The 23479-nt window shown below is 35.9% G+C and overlaps 4 protein-coding genes across 5 annotated transcripts; 3 read left to right on the plus strand and 1 right to left on the minus strand.

The window, feature by feature from the left end:
• Positions 1-4815: 4815 nt before the first annotated feature.
• On the minus strand, positions 4816-5430 carry LOC124434280 (uncharacterized protein K02A2.6-like). The gene has a single exon (XM_046984163.1). It carries the CDS (start codon positions 5428-5430, stop codon positions 4816-4818), a length of 615 nt encoding a protein of 204 aa, XP_046840119.1.
• A 2308-nt stretch (positions 5431-7738) lies between these two features.
• On the plus strand, positions 7739-10990 carry LOC124435049. 2 transcript variants are annotated; one of them, XM_046985001.1, is made up of 3 exons: positions 7739-8160; positions 9346-9690; positions 10295-10990. In XM_046985001.1, the coding sequence occupies exons 1-3, from the start codon at positions 7851-7853 to the stop codon at positions 10555-10557; spliced, it is 918 nt and encodes a 305-aa protein (XP_046840957.1). In that variant the 5' UTR covers positions 7739-7850; the 3' UTR covers positions 10558-10990. The 2 variants fall into 2 exon arrangements, with proteins under 2 accessions (XP_046840957.1, XP_046840956.1); XM_046985000.1 differs by having other exon boundaries at positions 7740-8160; positions 9346-9705.
• Positions 10991-13721: 2731 nt separating this feature from the next.
• On the plus strand, positions 13722-21244 carry LOC124434386. Its single transcript, XM_046984278.1, has 3 exons — positions 13722-14246; positions 19957-20316; positions 20427-21244. The coding sequence occupies exons 1-3, from the start codon at positions 13952-13954 to the stop codon at positions 20654-20656; spliced, it is 885 nt and encodes a 294-aa protein (XP_046840234.1). The 5' UTR covers positions 13722-13951; the 3' UTR covers positions 20657-21244.
• LOC124434385 lies at positions 15678-18114 on the plus strand. The gene is made up of 3 exons (XM_046984277.1): positions 15678-16617; positions 16829-16993; positions 17566-18114. Exons 1-3 carry the CDS (start codon positions 15780-15782, stop codon positions 17778-17780), a joined length of 1218 nt encoding a protein of 405 aa, XP_046840233.1. The 5' UTR covers positions 15678-15779; the 3' UTR covers positions 17781-18114.
• Positions 21245-23479: the final 2235 nt, after the last annotated feature.

Genomic DNA, 23479 nt, shown 5'->3' on the forward strand with positions numbered 1-23479 from the left:
GCATTGCAAATAGGCATTAAAACAATAGAATGGGTTTTCTTATAATTATAGAACATCGATCCAGAGTTTGCTGGTGCCTGCATCACGACGTGTTTTCCATCAAGCGCACCAATGCAGTGTGGAAAATTCCATTTAATTTCAAACCCCTGAGCTATGCACTTCCACTCTGCCTCATTGCTTGGACATTTCATGAATACTAATGACAGTACATTCCACAGTGCTTCACATGTTGAAAAGATGAATCGTCCAACAGTGGTTGGGCTCATTCGAAAGTTCATCGCTATGGTTGTTTGAGAATCTCCTGTAGTTAGATACCTGAGTGTTACACAAAGTCGCTCACTAGGTCCTATACATTCCCGAGTTATGCAAGACTTCTGTATCTCTGGAGCAATCATAGTCAAAAGTTCTTCATATTGAACAGGAGTCATACGAAAATATTTGAAAAAATTCTTTATCAAATAAACGTAAATCTTGGACTAATAAATAGAATTCTCCTTTAGTTTTGCGCTCTTGAAATATTTTCGTACCCATACTGACTTTTTATTTTTATTTCCTTTAGTCATCCTTCTTTTAACAAGAAAAGAAGAAGTGTGTTTTACTGACAACCGCCATGTTATGATTATAATCAAAATTCGCGCCATGCTTCGTTTCTGTACGGTTCGTCAAAACCGCCAAAGTGGAGAATGTAACACGTATATGCATACGATACGCTACGTCGCGTTTTGCTACGTTACGCTATGGTACGGTCGAAGTGGAGATCGGCCTTTAATATAAAAATTGAAAGTCTTGCTGAATAACGTTACGTCATCGGCGTCTATAACAGCCACAAACGGGACTTCTCGACATTCATAACACAATTAAAGCATCGGATAAAACAAGACTTACATTAAAAATTTTGTTTCAATATTATTCATTTGACTCTTATAGCAGCCAGACAACTATCAACAAACCAACTGCTTGAACTTGGGGATGAAAACGCAAGTATGGACGCGACTGCTAATTGTGAGGAAAAGAAAGAAGCCGGGAAATTAGCTCGTTCTTTGGGCGACTGGTTGTTTTCGACTAACGAAGTCAAACGCCACCAAAATGAAAGAGAGAGGATGAATCAAACAAGCTGGTTGTCAAATTTGTAGAAGCTATTGACATGACTCTGAAATGGCCAGAACATAAAGATCAAATATGAAAGTTGACGCAAAAAGCAGGAGCAAATATTGAGAGGACTGTATAATTTAACGGATTGGAAAATTTGCACTTGTTACTCTGCATTGTATAGAATTTCGACAAAACAACACAACGTCGACTTTAGGTCCTTGAATCTTCCTACTGTGTGTATATTGAATTGTCTATACGTATATTTATTATGTACGTAAAGTATGTTTCATTTTGTCTGAAGAAAGTTATAGTTCTTCGGAAAATGGAGATCACGAGGCATGCAAGGTTCAGGTTGGATTTTGTCTTGTAATTGTATTCATTGCAAAAGGCCTATTTCGAGTTCGCTTGCATTTTAGTAATTTTGTCCCATTGCATTAAGCACACTTTAAGGCAAATAAATTTATTTTAGAAAAAATGGAGCTCGGTCATTTAAATTTCAAATGCAGGTTGGGCGTTCACTGCTTATTTCCTGTTCCATCGATATTAGGAATCCAGTAATTCGTCATTGGACCTGATACAATTTGGCGGGCTTACTCTGGTTGCGGGCGGCCATTGGATTTGCTTATTTCCATGATCAGAGAGCGTTTTCTACGAGTTTATTGCAAAACTCAAAGTGCAACACTGTTTGTTGAAGGAAATTTGCTCATAAGCTTAACAAGCGCTAAAGATTTTAGAGATGGACCGTAGAAAGACGGAGCTTTACCTCGTTACATTGTGCCTATAGCAAGTTGCATTACTATAAAGAAGTTGTGTTGAACGACTCAAACATTTCATCAAAACGCATTACACATTACTGAAATATTGAGCTAGATATCTCGGCGTTCCTTCGTGTTTCAAAACGGCTTCAATATACAAAACTACGTTTCTACTTTGAAATTATGTGCTCCACCATCGGAAAAACGCAATAAACCCGTATTATTTACTCAGTTATTTGTAACAAGAAAGAAACACTTATTTTTTATTTTAAAAGTTTAGCATTACTTGTTTAAAATGAGGGGGGACAAATTTACAAGCTAGGACTCATATTTTCAAGGACACTTGGCCTGGAGAGACAACTTTTTTGAGGGGAACATATTTCTTGTTGTGACGCTGGTCATACATACATGGAAATTGTTTGATCTCCAGAGTACAAGTGTACGCCTAAGCCGCATGCAGGTTCGACTGATTTCAATTTGATTACAACCCACGCAAGACGACGATCTCAGCACCAGTTTAGCACCGGCTGAGGAACAAGTTTTTATGCCATAGCGCATAGTGTTTCATTTAAGTTTTATGGATCATACCGGAGTTCAACCTCGGTTTAAGAAAGCCTCATGTAATCAGCTTTTATGATGTTTTCCACATAACGGGAAGATCCCAAACAGCGAAGGGAGTTTCCCAAAATTATCTATCGTTAGGAAACATTTGACTTGGTCACGTTGTCAACAAATGTAAAATAAAAAGCTAGTTAAATATTTCTATTTCTATATTGTAATAGTTTTTAATGCTAGATTTTTGAGTTCAATTATACGTTGGTTTCTTAGTATATATCGTGCGCGTGCTATATATTTCTATCTCGAATTCATCTCTCACAAGGAGGTCATGTGGAGTGACATTGACATGCAACATCTTCCGTTTTATCAATGACATAACGTAGTTAAAATATGTGTGCTATAGTGCTGTTTTTAAGCAAGGTCTGCTTACTTTCGCGACATATTGTAGTCTGCGTATCGTGATGGAGTACGTATGGGTCGGCCGTATCGGGATGTTTGATGAGGTGCTGATGACTTGTCGGGATTAGGTTTTGACAGCGTTTGCAGGTCATCATAGTTGGTCTTGATGGTTCTTTGGTTATAGATGGTTCTTTTGTTGGTAGGAGGTGACGCCTACGGACCATGTGCCCCTTTTCATTCATGATGAGGTATGCTCTAGGTTCCTTACACTTCTTGACTACTTGTCCGGTTTGTGCCCAGCTGTTGTCGTTGTTAGTTCGAATTCGGACCGTGGTGCTCGGCTCAATATTTGATAGGTCTCGGGCATGATAATCATACGCTGCCTTGACGTAAGAGTTGGAGGGAGTGACATTGATTGTTGACCTTTTGCTGCAGGAAAGGTTGTGCGTGGGTTCCTGTGATACATTTTGTAGGCGGGGGAACTGCCATCATTTGCGGGTGTTGTATTCAATATTAGTAGTGAGAGAAATGGATCATTCTTAGCTTCCTGAGCTTTCTTCATTGTTTGCTTGACTGTTTGGATAGATCGTTCAACGATACCATTTGATTGAGGGAAGTGAGGACTTGTGTTGTCATGTCGAAAGTCCCATTCTCGAGCAAATTGTTTAAAGGACGAGGCACTGTATTGAGGGCCATTACCGCTGACAACAATTTTGGTACTCCATGTCGGCTGAAGATCTTTTATGCCACGTACAACTGAAGGAGAATCCACTGGCCTTGGTATGTGAGCTACCTCGATAAATTTTGAGTGATAGTCAGTAACTATGACGTAGTCTCGTCTGTAGAGTGTGAAAAGATCTGTGCCAACTTTTACCCAAGGTTGGTCTGGAACTTGATGTGGGATCAATGTCTACCATTGATGTCGATTACGATGATTGATGCATGTGGCACATTGAGATACGAGGACAGCTAACTCATGGTTCATCCCTGGCCAATACACGGCATGACGGGCCCAGTTTTTGCATTTTTCGATTCCTTGATGCCCTTGATGTATAATCTCTCGGATTTCACAACGCATCGAGGTAGGTATGATAATTTGCTGTCCTTTTAAAAGAAGGTCGTTGTTGTACACGATTTCATGACTTTAGTTATAGAATGGTTTTACAGTGTTGTTAATTTCGTCTTTGGATGGCCAACCATTGATTGTGTACTGCTTTAAGATCTGTAGATCTGGATCGATCCGCGTTTCACGTTGCATTTGTGAAAGTCTTGATTCGCTAATTGGAAGTGTATTGATGACCGAGTGGACGTGATGAGCCATTTCCTTTGGATTGATCTCTGGTTTACTGTTGAGAGATGCTCGACTGAGCGCATCAGCAACTTTCATGGTTTTACCAGGTGCATATTCAAAGGTGAAGTTGTATTTTTGCGCGAAGAAAAATTGTTGTATTCGTGGGGACATTGCACTATGCTTTTGGAGAATACTGCTTTTAATGGTTGGTGATCATTTTGAACCACAAATGTACGACCATAAAGGTATTTGTGGAATCTTTCACATCCAAAAACGACGGACAGGGTTTCGCGCTCTATTTATGCATAGTTTTGTTCAGACTAATCTAACGCTCTGGAGGCAAATGCAACGGGACGCCAGGTGCTGTTTATACATTGCTCTAGCATTGCACCTAGACCAACTGAACTGGAGTCTGTTCGCATGCAAATTGTGAGGTTTGGGTCATAAAATTGCAGAACCGGTACAGAAGATATGTGGCGCTTGAGTTTCTCAAAGGAGTCAAGTTGAGGCTTTTGCATGACGAATTCGGTATCATTCTTTAAGAGGGCTCTGAGTGGTGCTGTTTCGTCAGACAAGTTATGAATAATTTTCCCAGATAGTTCATCATGCCCATAAATCGCCGGAGCTCAACTTTTTAGTTGAAATCGGCATTCAGTGATTGCCTCAACTTTTTGGGGTCCGGCTTTACTCCATCTGCTGACATGACATGACCAAGAAATGTTAATTCAGTTGCACCAAAGATGCATTTTGCCTGTTCAATTTCAGTCCACTTTCTTTGATCAGAGCAAGGACTTTCTGTAAGCGCTGATCATGGATTTCTTTAGTTTCTCCCCAAACAATCATATCATCCTGAGAGTTGGCACAACCTTCGCAGCCCGCAATAATCTTGGAGATTTGAAGTAGGAAAATCTCACTAGCTGAGTGAATCCTATATCGCATTCTCTTAAACCTGTATCGCCCGAACGCTGTGCCAAAGGTAAGGAGGTCAGAGGTTGAATCATCTACTGCTATCTGCCAATATCCATTACTTGCATCGAGTTTACTGAAGGCTTTGGCGCCACTCATTTGAGATGTTATTTCTTCTGTGGTGGGTAATCGATAATGCTGGCGTTTTATAGCCTGATTTAAGGGACAGGGATCAAGGCAAATGCGTAATTTTCCATTGGGCTTTTTGACGACAACCAAAGCATTTACCCAGTCTGTAGATTTTTCGACTTTTTCAATTATACCCAGTTGTTCCATGTGGTCCAGTTCATTCTTCAGTCGAGCTTTTAGGGCAAAAGGTACCTTACGAGGGGGTACTACCACGGGTGAGTCACTTTCCTTTAATTCCATGTGGTATATTGACTTTAGGGTGCCAATCTCCCCAAAGCAGTCTTAATAATAATCAAGAATGGTGTTTGAACTAAATGATTTCTGAGTATTAGATTCTGTTACCTTGTAGACTCGTTTGATCAAACTTAGACGTTCTGATGTAGCCAATCCTATGATGGGTGTGATATCGGAGTCCACTATGATGAATAAGAGGTGGTGCTTCTGTCCTTTATGATTCACGGGAATGATGCATTTGCCATGGACAGGTATTGGAGAACCATTGTAGGCAGACAGTTTAGTTGTTGTGCTTTTTATTGTTAGACGAGGCTTTAATTTTTTGTAAATATTCTTGGGTAAGACATTTACCTGGGCTCCTGTATCGATTTTACACATAATATTACGGGACCCAGCATGGAAAGTGACTGACCAGTGTCCTGTAGCAACATCACTGCTTACTGTGTTGACCTGTAGATTATCCTGGTGATCTGGGAAGACATCAGACTCGGTGGCAATAATACTGTCTAGTAGAAAGTCATTGTCATCAGAGGAATCAAATAAAGGATTGTTTTGATCATTATTTATCTTGTCAATCTTCTGTCTACAGCATCTGGCAAAATGATTCTTTCTGTGACATTTGTTATACTTTTGGCCATACGTGGGGCAGTTCCCACGTAGATGACTACCTGCACAAAACTTGCAGTTTCTGATCAGTTGACCACTATTTTCTCATGATCCTGAGGAATGAGCCTGGGGTTGTTGCTTCTTATATTTGTTGACGAGTTCAACACGTTGCTCGGTATGACTAGCCAGTTGTCTAGCATGTAGTTTAGCTTGCTCTGCGGCATGACCAAGCTCTACAACCTTTTTAAGGTCAATTTTAGGCTCCCGAAGCATGCGCTCACGAAGACCATTATCAGTGACACCACAGATGATCATATCTTTAATAAGGGAATCCTTGAGTGCATCAAATTCACAGTCAGCACAAAGTTTTTTAAGTTCAGTTACAAAATCATTGAATGACTGCCCTTCTGCTTGACGATATGTGAAGAATTTGTGCCTTTGAATAGTAGTGCTGCTACGAGGGTTACAGTATTCCTCGAATTTCTTAAGAACAGGTTTGAGTTTCAGGTTGGATTTATGTCTTTTCAATGGCATCCAGGGTCTATTTCTTCGTTTCCTATGTTGCACTGTTGTTCAGTCACCTTTGTAATTTCAATGTTGCGAAGTTTCGATGTTTCATGCATCGTTTTCGAGGCAAGAAATTTTAATTATTAGTTGCTTTCATTATTTACATTCGCGATCCTTAAAAATTGAAACCGTTTTACGTTAGCTCATTTTTAAATTCCTTATGTAAACATTCCTAGAAAAGGATTCATGAAGCATCGAAATGTTCCAAAATAAAATTAATATTGCTTTTGTGAAGTGCTCTGGTAACCGTTTTTCCGGTAATGTGGCGACATTGAGCCAATAAAAATCTTTCTTGGATCGTTTCACGCGTTTGTGTCATCAATGGCACTTAAAAATGAAATATGATTGACATAATTTCTTGCCGCTTGAAATGATGTATTTGACTTGAATTTAGTTGCGCTATTTGGAAGCTGTCGTAATTTGCAAATATAACCAAACATTGTTCGCGAGTAGCCCTAGTGAACGCCTGACAGGCTTCTTGTTCATCTCTAAAATCAAACTAGAATTTTTCAACTGCCGATTTTCCAATCTAGGCTGTTGCATCACTTTCTATGCCCTGTACAAGCGATATCAAGAATCAAGTAAGTCATCATGGAACCTGTTAAAGTTTGGTGGGCTTACCCTGATTACAGGCAGCCTATGGATTGGCTTAATTCAAAGCACATCAAGCGTTATTAAAGAATCTTTACCTAAACTTAAAGCCAATCACCGCTCGCTTAAATAGAATCTGGATGATTTACGCACAAAACTGTCAAGCACTACTGGTTGCAGAGATGGACTGGCCGCTTTAGAATGAGGTTTTACTCAGACCGTATTCTATGTAGCTGATATCTTAGGGAGTTGTAATGAAGTTTGAATGGAGATGGTGTAAATAAAGTGTAAATGATTAGAGAGAGCAATCTTTAGTGTACAATAACATGGGAGAAATGTAACAACTTTCTCGTTGGAATTACGAAGTAATTAAGCCTAAATTAATAGATCAGTTTTACTGTAGTCATCAATACATCATTGTCATTTTATAAACGTTTCTGGCATAACTTACATTCCTTTGCACAATCATGCCTAGCAACACAAACCAAACAGGACGATAACTATGTCTAAATAAGGAATTATTGTTAATAATATACCTAATATTATATGCAACACTGGGTTCTTTTGATTACGGCCATAATTAGAACTGCTATTTTTTGTTGATGTATAAAATTGAAGCAAATAACATTACCACCATTAGGTCAGTTTGATTTTTATTAATTATGGCTGTCAGGAAAATGTCAGGAAAATGGCTGTCTGAAGTTGGCGATGAAAACGAAGATGAAAACGAACCTATGAATGCATTTGTTTATAGAGCTAAAATCATTGAAGTCGGGAGATTGTGTCGTTCTATAGGCGACCAGTTATCAGAGTCAAACGTCGAACTCCACCAAAATGAAAATTTGGGTTGGTTAACAGAGTTAGTAAATGTTATCGATGTGACTTTAGATTGGCTGGAGCACGAAATTCCAAATGTGAACATTAACTCAAAAAAAATAGAGCATATATTGAGAGGACTGTACAATGTAACAGGTGGGTGAAATTTCTTTAACTTTGTACTTTGATCAACTTGAAATATAAAAAAAAAAGCAACACAACTTACAATGTATCAAACTTTGAGCTCAGTATACATTGCAGAAAGTACACAAATCATTGACGAAATAGCCCGATTCTTCACTCCAGGTGCGCAAATATTTTGTGTTAAGTCACTGGAAAAAAATTCATAAAATCAGTTATGTCAAGAAAATTTGTATAGAGAGAAAATTTTGGTAGTCTTCGAAATGACGTACTTCAGATATTATTTACCAACCATGCAAATTTAGCATTGCTATACTAATAAAAAAAATAAATAGTGCAACAAGCTAAAAATATTTCGATCAATCAACGATTTCTATTTATATTGTAGGTCTTGAGCCAATCAGATTGCGTAGAACCTTAATTGCTATTTGATATTCCCAAAACAATTTTCTTCAATTTTTTGACACAGATTCGTTGTATTTCAACAGAGATATCGGCTTTTATACTTAGCCTTTAGATGTAGCAAGAAGTAATATTGCTTTTGAACTTGCAGTTTCGCCTTAATAACAATGATTTTTTCAATGATTTTCTGAAATAACAATAAGCAATTCTTCACTGAATGGACTACTAAATTACTAGTAAAAGTCGAAAGCAAGTGTTCAATAGTTATTGGAAAAAAGTAATATTGATTTACTTTAATATTTTTCCGCAATTCTATGCTCGAGTACACCAACAAGAAGAATGCATTGACAAAATAATTGTATGATTTCTATGCTGTTGATAGAATTACGCAAATATGCAAAAAAGTGAAACCTCTAATGTTAAATAAGGTTGTGCAAATGTTTTGTAAAGCTGTAGATTTGGCATAAAAATACTTTAACACAGGCGTACAGAACGTGAAGCTTAAAGTTGATATCTCTTCCAAAGAGTAAGTAATTAAAATCTGTGTAAAAAAATTTATAATTTTCTTTAATCATCATTTAAAAATGTTGAACTCTGCGTATATTTAACGATAATTTTAGGTTTAGCGCAATCTCATTAAATCAAAAGCAAAAATGTAAATAATTGCTGATTGCAGAAATTTTTCGTAGTTATTTAATAGTGCATGAAGAAAAGCATATTTACTGAATGCTTATGGTCAATATAAAACGTTTACTATGTTACAAAAATAACGTAAATTATATTTCATTTATTATTCAGAATTGGGGAATAATGCGCAAATCTTCCCAATATTAAAAATAGCTTGTGAATTTCTAAACAACGAAAAAGATCCATTCAAAGAGGAACGTCAAAGAATACTGAACTGTTTGGAACAAGTCGAAAAGCGCCAGGCTACTTTAGAATCGTTAATTAAAGACGCAAGCAGGTTGCTTGAAGAAATGTTAGACAGTGATAAATTCGATTACGCAAAGCAACGGGAATTTGACAACGTCGTCAGGAAAGCAAATGTGGAGATCGATTTCTGCAGCCGGAGATTGAACGGAGCAGAAAAAGCTATTAACAAGCTCTCTGAGAAATGGAACATCATTAAATGGGTGTCACGTGGTATGCGTGCTTCAGGTTGGATTTATGTCCTTTCAATGGCGTCCAGGGTCAATTTCTTTGTTTCCTATGTTGCCCTGTTGTTCAGTCACCTTTGAAATTTCAATTTTGCGAAGTTTCGATGTTTCATGAATCGTTTTCAAGCCATGAAATTTCACTTATTAGTTGTTTAAATTATTTACAATCGTGATACTTAAAAATCAAAACCATTTTACGTTAATTCATTTTTAAATTCCTTATGTAAACATTGCTTGAAAAGGATTCATAAAGCATCGAAATGATCCAAAATAAAATTTACACTACTTTTATTACTCTGGCTACCGTTTTTCCGGTAATGTGGCGAGATTGAGCCCATCAAAATCTTTCTTGGATCGTTTCACGCGTTTGTGTCATCAATGGCACTTAAAAATGAAATATGATTGACATAATTTCTTGCCGCATGTAATGATGTGCTTAACTTGAAGTTAGTTGTGCTATTCGGCAGCTGTCGTAATTTGCAAATACAACCAAACATTGTTCGCAAGTAGCCCTAGTGAACGCCTGATAGGCTTCCTATTCATTTCTAAAATCAAATTAGAATTTTTTAACTGACGATTTTCTAATCTAGGCTGTTGCATCACTTTCTATGTCCTCTACAAGCAATATGAAAAATCAGGTAAGTCATCATGGGACCTGTTAAAGTTTGGTGGGCTTGCCCTGTTTGCAGGCAGCCAATGGATTGGCTTTATTCCAGGCAAAGCAGGCGTTATGAAAGAATCTTTATCTAAACTTAAAGCCGATCACCTTTCGCTTAAAGAGAATCTGGAAGATTTACGCACAGAACTGTCAAGCATTGCTGGTTTCAGAGATGGATTATTCGATTTAGATTGAGGTTTTACTCTGGCCGTACTTTATGTAGCTGATATCTTAGGGAGTTGCAATGAAGTTTTAATGGAGATGGTGTAAATAAAGTGTAAATGATTAGAGAGAGCAATCTTTAGTGTACAATAATATTGGGAGAAATGCAACAACTTTCTCGTTGGAATTACGAAGTAATTAAGCCTAAATTTATAGATTAGTTTTACTTTAGTCATCAAACATTATAGCCATTTTATAAAAGTTTCTGGCATAATTTACATTCCTTTGCACCACATATCATACCTAGCAACACATACCAAGCACGACTAAAACTGTGTCTATATAACGAATTGTTGTTGATAATATAATTAACATTATGTGCAACATTGGGTTCTTTGAATTACAGTTAAGATAAGAGCTGGTAATTTTTGTTGATGTATAAAATTGAAGCAAATAACATTACCACCATTAGGTCAGTTTGATTTTTACTAATTATGGCTGTCAGGAAAATGTCAGTATTGCTGTCTGATGTTGGCGATGAAAACGAGCCTATGAATGCATTTGTTCATAGAGCTAAAATCATTGAAGTCGGGAGATTGTGTCGTTCTATAGGCGACCAGTTATCAGAGTCAAAAGTCGAACGCTACCAGCATGTAATGTGCAGGTTGAATTTTGTCTTGTAATTGTATTCATATTCATTGCAAAAAGACCTATTTTAAGCTCGCTTCCATTTTAGTCATTTCATTCCATTGCATTAAGCACACTTTAAGGCATATAAATTTATTTCAGAAAAAAAGGAACTCAGTCATTTAAATTTCAAATGCAGATTGGGCGCTCACTGCTTATTTCGTGTTCAAGCGATATTAGAAATCCAGTCATTCGTCGAGTTTATATGCCATAGCGCATAATGCTTCAATTAAGTTTTTTGGATCAGAGAGGAGCTCAACCCCGGTTTAAAAAAGCTCCATGTAATCAACTTCTATGATGTTATCCACATAACAGGAAAAGCCCAAACAGCGAAGGGAGTTTCCCAAAATTATCTATCGTTAGGAAACATGTGACTTGGTCACCTTGTCAACAAATGTAAAATAAAAAGCTAGTTAAATATTTCCATTTCTATACAAGGTCAGTTGATTGTTAATAGATTATACATGCCAAACACTAGGTTGTATAACAATGAAGAAAGTGATTTCGTATTAACGGTAACAGTTTAAACTGATTAACCCTAGCACAGCTAAGTTAGTCTTCATATTTTTAATTATGGCCTCCAAAATACGGCTGTCTAAAGTTGGCGATCAGTGCGAACGTATGAACACAATTGTTTATAGAGCCAAAGTCATTGAAGTCGGGAAAATGTGTCGTTCTATAGGCGACCAGTTATCAGAGTCAAAACTCGAACTCCACCAAAATGAAAATTTAGGTTGGTTAACAGAGTTAACAAATGTTATCGATGTGACTTTAGATTAGCTGGAGCACGAAATTTCAAATGTGAACATTAACTCAAAAAAAATAGAGCATATATTGAGAGGAATGTACAAAGTAACAGGTGGGTGAATTTTCTTTAACTTTGTACTTTGATCAACTTGAAATATAAAAAAAAGCAACACAACTTACAATGTATCAAACTTTGAGCTCAGTATACATTGCAGAAAGTACACAAATCATTGACGAAATATCCCGATTCTTCACTCCAGGTGCGCAAATATTTTGTGTTAAGTCACTGGAAAAAAATTCATAAAATCAGTTATGTCAAAAAAATTTGTATAGAGAGAAAATTTTGATAGTCTTCGAAATAACGTACTTCAGATATTATTTACTAACCATGCAAATTTAGCATTGCTATACCAATAAAAAAAATAGTTAGTGCAACAAGCTAAAAATATTTCGTTCAATCAACGATTTCTATTTATATTGTAGGTCTTGAGCCAATCAGATTGCGTAGAACCTTAATTGCTATTTGATATTCCCAAAACAATTTTCTTCAATTTTTTGACACAGATTCGTTGTATTTCAACAGAGACATTAGCTTTTATACTTAGTCTTTAGATGTAGCAAGAAGTAATATTGCTTTTAAGCTTGCAGTTTCGCCTTAAGAACAATGATTTTTCAATGATTTTCTGAAATAACAATAAGCAATTCTTCACTGAATGGACTACTAAATTACTAGTAAAAGTCGAAAGCAAGTGTTCAATAGTTATTGGAAAAAAGTAATATTGATTTACTTTAACAATTTTCCGCAATTCTATGCTCGAGTACACCAACAAGAAGAATGCATTGACAAAATAATTGTATGATTTCTACGCTGTTGATAGAATTATGCAAATATGCAAAGTAGTGAAATCTCTGATTCATTTTTAAATTCCTTATGTAAACATTGCTTGAAAAGGATTCATAAAGCATCGAAATGTTCCAAAATAAAATTTCTATTACTTTTATTACTCTGGCTACCGTTTTTCCGGTAATGTGGCGAGATTGAGCTAACCAAAATCTTTCTTGGATCGTTTCACGCGTGTGTGTCATTAATGGCACTTAAAAATGAAATATGATTGACATAATTACTTGCCGCATGTAACGATGTGCTTGACTTGAATTTAGTTGTGCTATTCGGCAGCTGTCGTAATTTGTAGCTCTAGTGAACGCCTGATAGGCTTCTTGTTCATTTCTAAAATCAAACTAGAATTTTTCAATTTCCTATTTTCCAATCTAGGCTATTGCATCACTTTCTATGTCCTCTACAAGCAATATCTGGAATCAGGTAAGTCGGCATGGCACCTGATACAGTTTGGTGGGCTTACCCTGATTGCAGGCAGCCTATGGATTGGCTTAATTCAAAGCAAAGCAAGCGTTATCGTAGAATCTTTACCTATACTTAAAGCCAATCACCGTTCGCTTAAAAATTATTTGGAAGATTTACGCACAAAACTGTCAAGCACTACTAGTTACAGATATGGATCGACTGCTTTAGAATGAGGTTTTACTCAGGCCGTATTCTATGTAGCTGACATCTAAGGGAGTTGTAATGAAGTTTGAATGGAGATGGTGTAAATAAAGTGTAAATGATTAGAGAGAGCAATCTTTAGTGTACAATAACATGGGAGAAATGTAACAACTTTCTCGTTGGAATTACGAAGTAATTAAGCCTAAATTAATAGATCAGTTTTACTGTAGTCATCAATACATCATTGTCATTTTATAAACGTTTCTGGCATAACTTACATTCCTTTGCACAATCATACCTAGCAACACAAACCAAACAGGACGATAACTATGTCTAAATAAGGAATTATTGTTAATAATATACTTAATATTATATGCAACATTGGGTTCTTTGAATTACAGTTAAGATAAGAGCTGGTAATTTTTGTTGATGTATAAAATTGAAGCAAATAACATTACCACCACTAGGTCAGTTTGATTTTTATTAATTATGGCTGTCAGGGAAATGTCAGTATGGCTGTCTGAAGCTAGCTATGAAAACGAGCCTATGAATGCATTTGTTTATAGAGCTAAAATCATTGAAGTCGGGAGATTGTGTCGTTCTATAGGCGACCAGTTATCAGAGTCAAACGTCGAACACTACCAAAATGAAAATTTGGGTTTGTTAGTGCAGTACCTAAAAGCGCTTGTTGAGACTCTAAATTTGCTGGAGCGCGAAAGTCAAAGTGAGAAATTAGAGCCAAGAGAAACGGAGCTAATATTGAGAGGACTCTATAATTTAACAGGTAGGTACGTATTACATTTCCCAGGCCGTGCGAGTCGCATACAGTGTTACAGCACCGATATACATAAAATTTACAGAATCCGTACAAAACTTCTAAGCAATACAATTCTCGATATAAAACTGGATCAAGCACCTCTATGTTCGTATTAAACAAATTTTAAAACCAGTGATACGTGACGAATAAACACGAAACACAACAAAATGTAAATATGTTTGAAAATCGTGGCCAGAGATTTGCTAGGCGGAAAGCGGATTATTATAATAAACATGATATCCCAACATATATATATATATCCTACATATGTCCCAACATATAATAAGAGTGATAAGACTTTTAATGGCTTAAAGCATTAAACATAAAAATTTTAAAGGCTTTATTAAAAGTCTTAATGTTGGGCTAATATATTTTCAATCTTTCTCAACGAATGCCTATTAAATATCATACAAACGAACCAACCATGAAGTAATCTTTTTATACTAGTACTGAATTTTAGATTATAGTGAAAGTTGTTGCTGAAGACATTCAGGCTCTTCAAAATAGATATGTGATATGCATCAAAAAATACAACTGATTTGTTCATGATGACACAATAATTTTTCTTTTGTTTTTTTCCGAACAAGATGAAAGGCAACCTTTCTCACGAGGGAACTAGATTCATATTCTGTGATGTCTTTTTTTCTCTCGAACGGAAGGAAATAAATTCGCTCAGATATTAAGTTTCTTGACGGAAATGTTACTTTATGACGGAAATATTCTTGATGCTTCGGGATTCATGTTTGCCCACGATAAAAATTGTTGAAGAAGTACATCACGATACTGTTTTTAATAATATTGCAGAATTTTCTGACGTATAGTGTATTGATAATATGCAAATTTCACTGATGAAAAATGCCGTATGTTCAATGAGAATGCAAATACCGTTAATATGCGTGCTCTATCGCAACTATTATTTTGCTGCGTTTTCTTAATGTTCCGATTTCGGTAAGATTCATGCTTTGAATTCCAAAGACTTTTCTCGGCTTCTTAAAGATTCCAACAGTAGAGAACGACAGAACATTGACTTAACCTTGACTCGTCACTCCACCGAGATGATGCCACCATTGACATGTTGTTATGGAAAGCCATAGTGGACAAAAGTAGTCGAGAATTTTTTTCCATCAAGATTATTTTTTACTGTTGAGAATACAGGTTATATAGTCCAGTTAGATAATTTTTTTGGAGTCGAAAATATTTTGGGCAGTCGAGAATTTTTTTGGCAGTCGAGAATTTTTTTGGCAGTCGAGAATGTTTTTGACAGTCGAGAATTTTTTTGGCAGTCGATAATTTTTTTGTAGTCGAGACTTTTTTTGGAGTCGAGAATTTTTTTGGAGTCGAGATTTTTTTACAGTCGAGAATTTTTTTGGAGTCGAGATGTTTTTTACAGTCGAGAATTTTTTTGGAGTCGAGAATTTTTTTACAGTCGAGAATTTTTATGGCAGTCGAAATTTTTTTCGCACCAATTTTTTCCGCGTTTATAGGCTCATTAAAAACAATATGGCGACTGAATCTTTATCAGGTGCGAGAGAGATACTTTCGCAAATATTTAACCGCATCGAAAAATTTTCGGATGCCTTGGCAAGTACCGGGGCATCTTCCAATAACTATGCTAGTGTTGAAGTCCACGACTCGGTTAAGAATGAAGTAAGAAAGACGTTTGGACAACATTCATTATCATCAGGTATGGAAGTAAATCAACCAAGTAATACAACGCAGTCGCACTGCACAAATCATGCATCCGTCACAGCTTCCTCTTCACATCTGGCAACTCCTTCCTACAATACCAGAAGATATTTCGGTGACCAACGGTCAACTATGAGATCAAATCGTTGGAGAAAATGTTCTAAGTCGAAAAAAGTTAGTACTGGGCCATTCTCGCGTGATATTATCTTACTATCATGTCCAGATGACAAGAATGTACCTCATCAAGGAGGAAAAGTTTTTCTGCAGGAAAATGATCACATCATCTGTGCGTTTGAATTTCACAAAGAGTGGACTGACATTGACGTAGAACTTGAAATACGCCAAGCTTTTCAAGGAACCCTGCCTGATGACGTGGAAATTGAGATTGTGCATTCTCTCCATACAACACTTCTCAAACCTACATTAGCTCAAGGTCAATACTTAAATGGTTCTGTAATCAACAGAATCTTTAGCAACAACAAACCAGTTTATATTAGGCCCTGTAGACAAATCCTAAATCAGTCTACAAATAAAGAGAAACGTAAAAGGTATAGTCTTCCAGAAAATGTGTTTGACGATGTTGAGGACGATGAATTATGGAGGTTATCAAATGATTCAAGTCTTAATGAAATCTTAATTAACAATTTTCAAGGTGGGATTTGAGAAAATATTCTTTTTTTTATTGTTTTGGAGTAAAATCTCTTGAGAAATCTATAGCAGTATATATATACATGTTCTAGGGATGAAAAAAGTTTAAAATATATAATATAAAGCTTTTTATACATTGAAAGGAGCAAAATTGTTTAATGTTTATACTTCAGTATTTGTCATAAACACTTATTCATATATTGTAATTTATCAAGCAAATCAAGCTCAATTTGGAGAAATAAATCAAGCTACTGGGGTCATAGATGAACCCTTGAAGCAACATGAAGCCATTAATGATAAGCAGCTTGATGATGCTGAAATGCAAAACAACCAGTGTGAATTGTTTGAAATAAACTTGGAAGAACCATTTGATTTACAAGGTAACTGATGTTTCCATGCATATGAAAATAAAATGAGTCAGACATTGTTAAAGTTATTGACCCAGTTAAAGAATCAAATAATCACTACTACATTAAATAGTTTATAATAAAAACAATTAAGCCCCTAAAACCATGTTGTTTGAAATACTTTTGTTAAATGTATTCTTATATCTTCCTAATGTCTTCCACAATATTCATCATCATCATCATCATCATCGTCATTATCATCATCATCATCATCATCATCATCGTCAGTATTATTTTTATTTTTATTTATATAGAGTATGCCAAAGAAACTATACAAACTAGTTGAACATTTTTATCTTTAATTGTATCCCAACTACCCTAGCATTTTTCCATCAGTATCCTTATTAGTACTTGCATTATTAGTATTATTGGTATTATTTTTAATACTATTATTAATATTATTAAACCGTGATAAATTTTATCTGCAGACATCAATCACTCACTTTTGCCAAAAGTGTTATAAAAATAGATTTGTTACTTACTGTATGCCTGATAAAATCTTTGTTTTTGTGATTGTAAAAGTGCTATATTATTTGATTTGAAAGATGATGGAGACGTAAATATTGATGCAGATTGTAAATTGTACAGTGGTAATCAGCTTCAGGAAAACAATCGCTTGGTTAAGGAAATTGCCATTAACCGCCACAATGTGTTAGCAGACATGATTATTGCGTTCAAGGACAAAAGTATTTTGTCGTGTTGCCTAGACGGAAGAGGCTCTGGTGTAAAACGAGAGGCGCTTAGCATATTTTGGAGTTAGTTTTATAACTCACTGGCTACTGGTGCTTCCGAAAAAGTCCCAGCTATACGTCATGACTACCAACAGAGTGAATGGAAAAGTATTGCTCGTATTCTTGTTGCAGGATTTATTAACTTTGGATATTTTCCTGTTACTTTGTCCAGTGCATTTATTGCTTCTTGTCTTTTTTCGGAGGACGCGCTTCCTAAGGATTGGCTAGTAGAGTCTTTTCATCAATATATATCAAAGGACGAAAGTGACACTTTAAAAAGAAGTATCAGTGATGAATGCCCTGACCCGTCATTGGACGAAGATGTAGCTGACGTGCTTTCAAGTTACAAGTGCCGCAGGGTGATTAAAAGAGCTCGATGCCAAAATTATTGAGGAGTTAGCTCATCAAGAAATAATACAGCGTCCAAAATACGTGGCTAATGCATGGTCACCGATCCTGAAGCAACTGAAACGTTTTAAGCAATTTGAAACTGTTGAGAGTTTGGTGAGTTTTATGAAGGAAAAAGCCAAACCAGAAAAGGTTTGCAAGCTATTGCTTTCAAGCTCAGCCTCTGATGCCGAATGGGAATGCTTCTCTCATTTATAGCGGTTTGTTAAATCTCTTGACGACAACGTTATTAGTGTTTTTCTCCAGTATGTTACTGGTAGCAACATTGCAGTTGATTCAATCGAGGTTGCATTTAGTGTTGAATCTGGTAACGCACGTCGACCTTTTGCGCACACATGTGCTCCTCTACTGACAATACCATCAACTTACCAGTCATACAACGAACTGTCCGAGGAATACAATAACATTTTTCGACGTGAAGCTGCATGGTCATTTTATATGGTTTAATAGAAACAAATGACTTTGTCATAGAAATACTTGTCAAATGTCGTTATTTACACGAGCAAAAAACTTTGCCAAAGACAACTTTGCCACAGAAACTTTGCTCGTGTAAATTACGCTTAACCTTTGTTATTGCACAACCTGATTAAATTCTCTCTTTAGCGTAGCTCTCTGTGAAAAACCGCACTCAGAATCGAGAAAAGTTATTTAGCGCCACTCTCGGTTAAGCGCCGCTTCTGAGTAACTAAGTGCGGCGCTCGGAAAAAATATATAAACTTTAAAGTTTATGACAACCTTGTTCTGCGCCTATGTGACACTATTTTCATTAAGTTATATAATAAAACATCATAAAGGTAGGTTTTGTGCACTCGTTATTTGCTTGGGGCAATAAAAAATTTAATAAGCGCCGCTCCTACTTATGCACCACTCCCGCATAAACGCCGTATTAAAAATCGGGAAAATGAAATTAGCGCTAAGGCGCTAAAGCTAGCACTAACGGTACGCATTTTTACTAGTGAAGAACTCCACATTTCCAATTCTAGGCATATGGTTTTTATTTCACTATTTAATTGCGCACATGCAAAATTCAATACTTGTATGATAAAACTTGTCATTATTTTATTTTATACATTTATATATATGACTTTAATTTATATCTATGACTTTTTGTTTTCACGTTTTGAAGAAATCACTATAGTCAAACGTCTACACGACATTTATACCAGCATGCATTTAGCAAGAAAACATCAATTAAGTCGTGGTCCTAAGGGTGTTTGCTAAAGCCTGGTTTCCACTATTGGTTTATCACGATAAAAGCGATAGCGATAACTTTTCTTGGCAATGGTTGCGCGATTAGACGTGTTGTTTACATTATGTCGGATGGCGATTATTTTGAGAAATGGCATCAGTAAAAAAACACGATCTGATAGTAATTGCAGTAGCTTATGTTTTATGAAGGCGACGGCGACGCCGTAGAAAGGAATCGAATAAAAGAAAACAACGTTTTTGGATTCGCCATCTTAAATTCCTAAATTTTCATTCAAGATGACGTCATTTTGGCGATTAACGCGAAAAAAATATCAAAATTTTTTGATATTTTATCGCGTTTGTCACGATTGTTAGTCGCCGTTTATTGCGATTATTACCACGTTCTCCTATGGGACTATCGCGATTAAAGTTAATCGCTGTCGTGTTTGTCGCGTTAAACCAATAGTGGAAACCAGGCTTAACGGGACGGGAGGTTAGACTGCAGCATGAACAGCGCATAAAGGAAAAGCATATTTACTGAATGCTCATGGTCAAAAAGTTTACTATGTTGGAAAAAATAGCGTACATTACATTTCATTTATTATTCAGAATTGGGGAATAATGCGCTCATCTTCCTAATATTAGAAATAGCTTGTGCATTTCTAAACATGGAAAAAGATCCGTTTCCAGAGGAAGGTCAATACATCATGAATTGTTTGGAAAATGTCAAAGAGCACCAGGCTACTATAGAGTCGTTAATTAAGGACGCAAGTAGGTTGCTTGAAGAAATGTTAGACAGTGAAAACTTCGGTTGCATTGTGGGAAGAGAGTTTGACGAAGTCGTCAGGAAAGCAAAAATTGAGATTGAGTTGTGCAGCCGGAGATTGAACGGAGCAGAAAAAGCTATTAACAAGCTCGCTGAGAAAATGAACATCATTAAATGGGTGTCACGTGGTATGCGTACTGCAGGTTGGATTTATATCTGAGTTGTTGTATTCGTTTTCTTTGCATCCAGTGCTCAGTTAAGCCATTTTTATTATCTTTCATCTTAACATTTGCAAACACATTTTATTATCCAGGTTTTGCCTTCTCCTCTTGTGTCCTGTACAAGCGATATCAAGAATCGAGTCAGTCTTTGTTTGACTTGTTGCAGTTTGGGGGGCTCACTCTGCTCATTGGGAATATGTGGATGTTCTTTTTTGGAGTTAGACCAAGCGTTTTCTACGAATCGATTCCAAAACTCGAAGCACAACACCGTTTGTTGAAGGAAAAACTTAATGATTTGCGTAAAAGCTTGATAAAATTATAGCCATATTGCTATATATTCAGGACATATACCACTTTACAATGAACGGTTTTATTTCAGGAATTTGTGAGAATTATATCACCAGCATTTTGTGAGAGGAGGACGCAAACAAAACAATTGCTGCGGAGAAGAAAAGCAAAATTTGCGCTAAAGTATATGGAAAACAATGAAACATTTTTCATTTTTTGTTTCTCAGTTGTACTTTCCAGAGACACAGACGAGTATTAGAGATTAATAATCATACCTGATCTGCATAATTCACACTCAGAGAAAAAAAATGAGTTTGTTATGCGAAACTAAGTATAAATGACGAACTTATGATATTTCTCACAGCTTTTGTTCATAATTCAAACCATTAAGCTGAACTTTTTGCAATAGTCTAAAGGCGTTAAGTAAAATATTTTTTGGTAAAAAGCACAGCAAGCGCTTCCTTTTGTTTTTTTATACAAAAAAGGTACTTCAAAAGCATTTCTTATCTTATTTACTGTATACTTTCATTGATTGTATCATTTTTTAATAGTAACCATCTTTATATACATTCAACATCTTCATTATCAAGCAACGACGGAATAAAACATATAATATGCGTAAGTTTTAGCTGGACCAATATCCAAATTTTGGGTAGGCATTAAAACAAGAAACTTTTTTACGAGGACTTATTTTAAGCCCCTAAATTTTTTCTCAATGAATTTTTTGCTGTTTTTTCATAATTATTTTCTCTTTTTGTTTTAAGTATTCCGTTTAACCGATCAAATTAAGATTATTTTTATTTTTCATCTTAGGAATCGCCCCCTTACCAGTGCAAATCTGAGGATTTTTCGCCAAATTATTTTCTGCGGTTGTTCACCCCCGCAGAAAATAATTTTTCTGTGTCTGCCCCTTACAACCTGATGGCAATTAAGCCATGATAGCTTATTTTATATTATTTTATACTATTTTATATTTTATATTATTTTATATTCTAAGTTTTATATTAAAGTCATAAGGCAAGATTTAAGTGCAGGTAACGTCATACGGTTACGTCATACAGTTTTTAAATTATACGCTAATTAAGAGAAATGGAAAGTACACTGTAATATAAAGCTTAGTGTTTTCTTAAATTTCTCGACTTTTATACATTTTTTGTGATGGTTAAGGACAGTAAAAGAGTATTAAACAGTTAAGAATTGTTTTTTACTGTTGTATTTGATGGAAAACGTGTTTTAAAGACGATTTTTCAATTTATCATTTTGAATGATAAATTTTAGTTGAGTGTGGTGATGAATGTTGTGATGAATGTTGTGTTGAATGTGGTGCCTCATGTGGTGCCAATTTCACAGTAGTAGAACTGCCAGCAGGAATTCAAGAACACATATTCCATTTTCCAGAAAAGTATGGTGGTGAACAATGTGGAATTGATATTACAGAAGAACAACTGCTTGAGGTTTCTGAGTTATCAAATGTTTTGGAAGACAATGATGATTATTTAAGACCAGCTGTTGGTGAAGAGTGTAAGAAGAATTTGCCCCAAATACATGAAATTAATCCCAGTGATGCTAAGGAAGCTTATTTATACTTAAAGAGTCATGTTGATGTGAATATTTTTTAAGACACAATAGAAACTCGCTTTATTAAAATCGTATTTGAAAACTGAACTTGATCAAGAAATTTGAACAAAAACATTATTACCGTCAATCAAACTTGATTTAAAATGTCAGTCAAAACGTAACTATATTATCTACATTTATTTGAGCTTAAGCATAAGGCAAAATTTGTTGCAAACATGCTCTACCTTAAACCTATCAATGGCATCTGTCGAAAGGTTGCCATAGCAAAAGAAAATTGTCCTGTCAATATCATCAATAAGAGTTGAAATTGCAGCCTCTGGATCAAACAAACTATGATCTACTCCCTGGATGTCCAAAACCATTAGCTGTTGTCCAGACTTCTCATAGGTATAGTGACAGAATGATTCTGCCTTCAGTGTTACCTCACAACTCCCACAAACCTGACCAGTGTTGCTCACATACTTTTGAAATTCACCCTCTACATAATTTTTCAATGTTACAAACTCACTATAAAGCCCTCCATTTGTGTAATTTAGAGCATGACCATACTCAATGGAAGCCTCGCTTGCTAATGTTTTGGCAAAGTTCCTAACTAGTGCTTTCATTTGCGCTGCTTTTCTTGTGTGCTCCTCAATTGATTTAAACAGCTGCTTAATGTCCCCATTTTTTTCTTCTCGAACTTTTTTAGCACATATTTTCCTGGCTTCAAGCCTGATATGGGGCAATGTTATGCATCTCTGACACCTCCACTTGCAAATTTCTGTTTGGAAATAGAGAGTGTAACTTCAAACGGCTGAGCTCATGTCTTATCACATACTTGCTGAACTATCCTGAATTCCTAGTCTGAGTCCTAAAGTAGGTCATGTATGAAATGTGAATAAGGTGAATACCTATTCTTAAAAAAGCCATCGTGTATTGTGTGTATATACCCAACAACAACATTGGAAAATAAACGAATATAGCATGTTGTGAAAATAATTTTTTAATCACAAGGATTAGCCAAATATTTCATTGGCCTCATTGGCGCTGTGCCATCAGAGGATGACTAACTCAGCAGCGTTTTTAATCTTTATTGCTTATCAAACTTTCTGCAAAATCTTCAAGTTTCTCATTCAACCCACGATGTTGTGGTTCGAGACTTAATATATTCTCGTAGAGAACGATTTGCTTCCCCAGGGGGAGGAAGAATGGAAGTCCTTGTGCTATCAAGCATAAATTATTGACGGCTACCTGAATTACAGAGAAAAAAATAAATAAATTGGATGAATAATAAACCAAA

Source organism: Xenia sp. Carnegie-2017, unplaced genomic scaffold (assembly GCF_021976095.1).
Source record: "Xenia sp. Carnegie-2017 unplaced genomic scaffold, XeniaSp_v1 HiC_scaffold_14, whole genome shotgun sequence".
Taxonomy (NCBI): Eukaryota; Metazoa; Cnidaria; class Anthozoa; order Malacalcyonacea; family Xeniidae; genus Xenia; species Xenia sp. Carnegie-2017.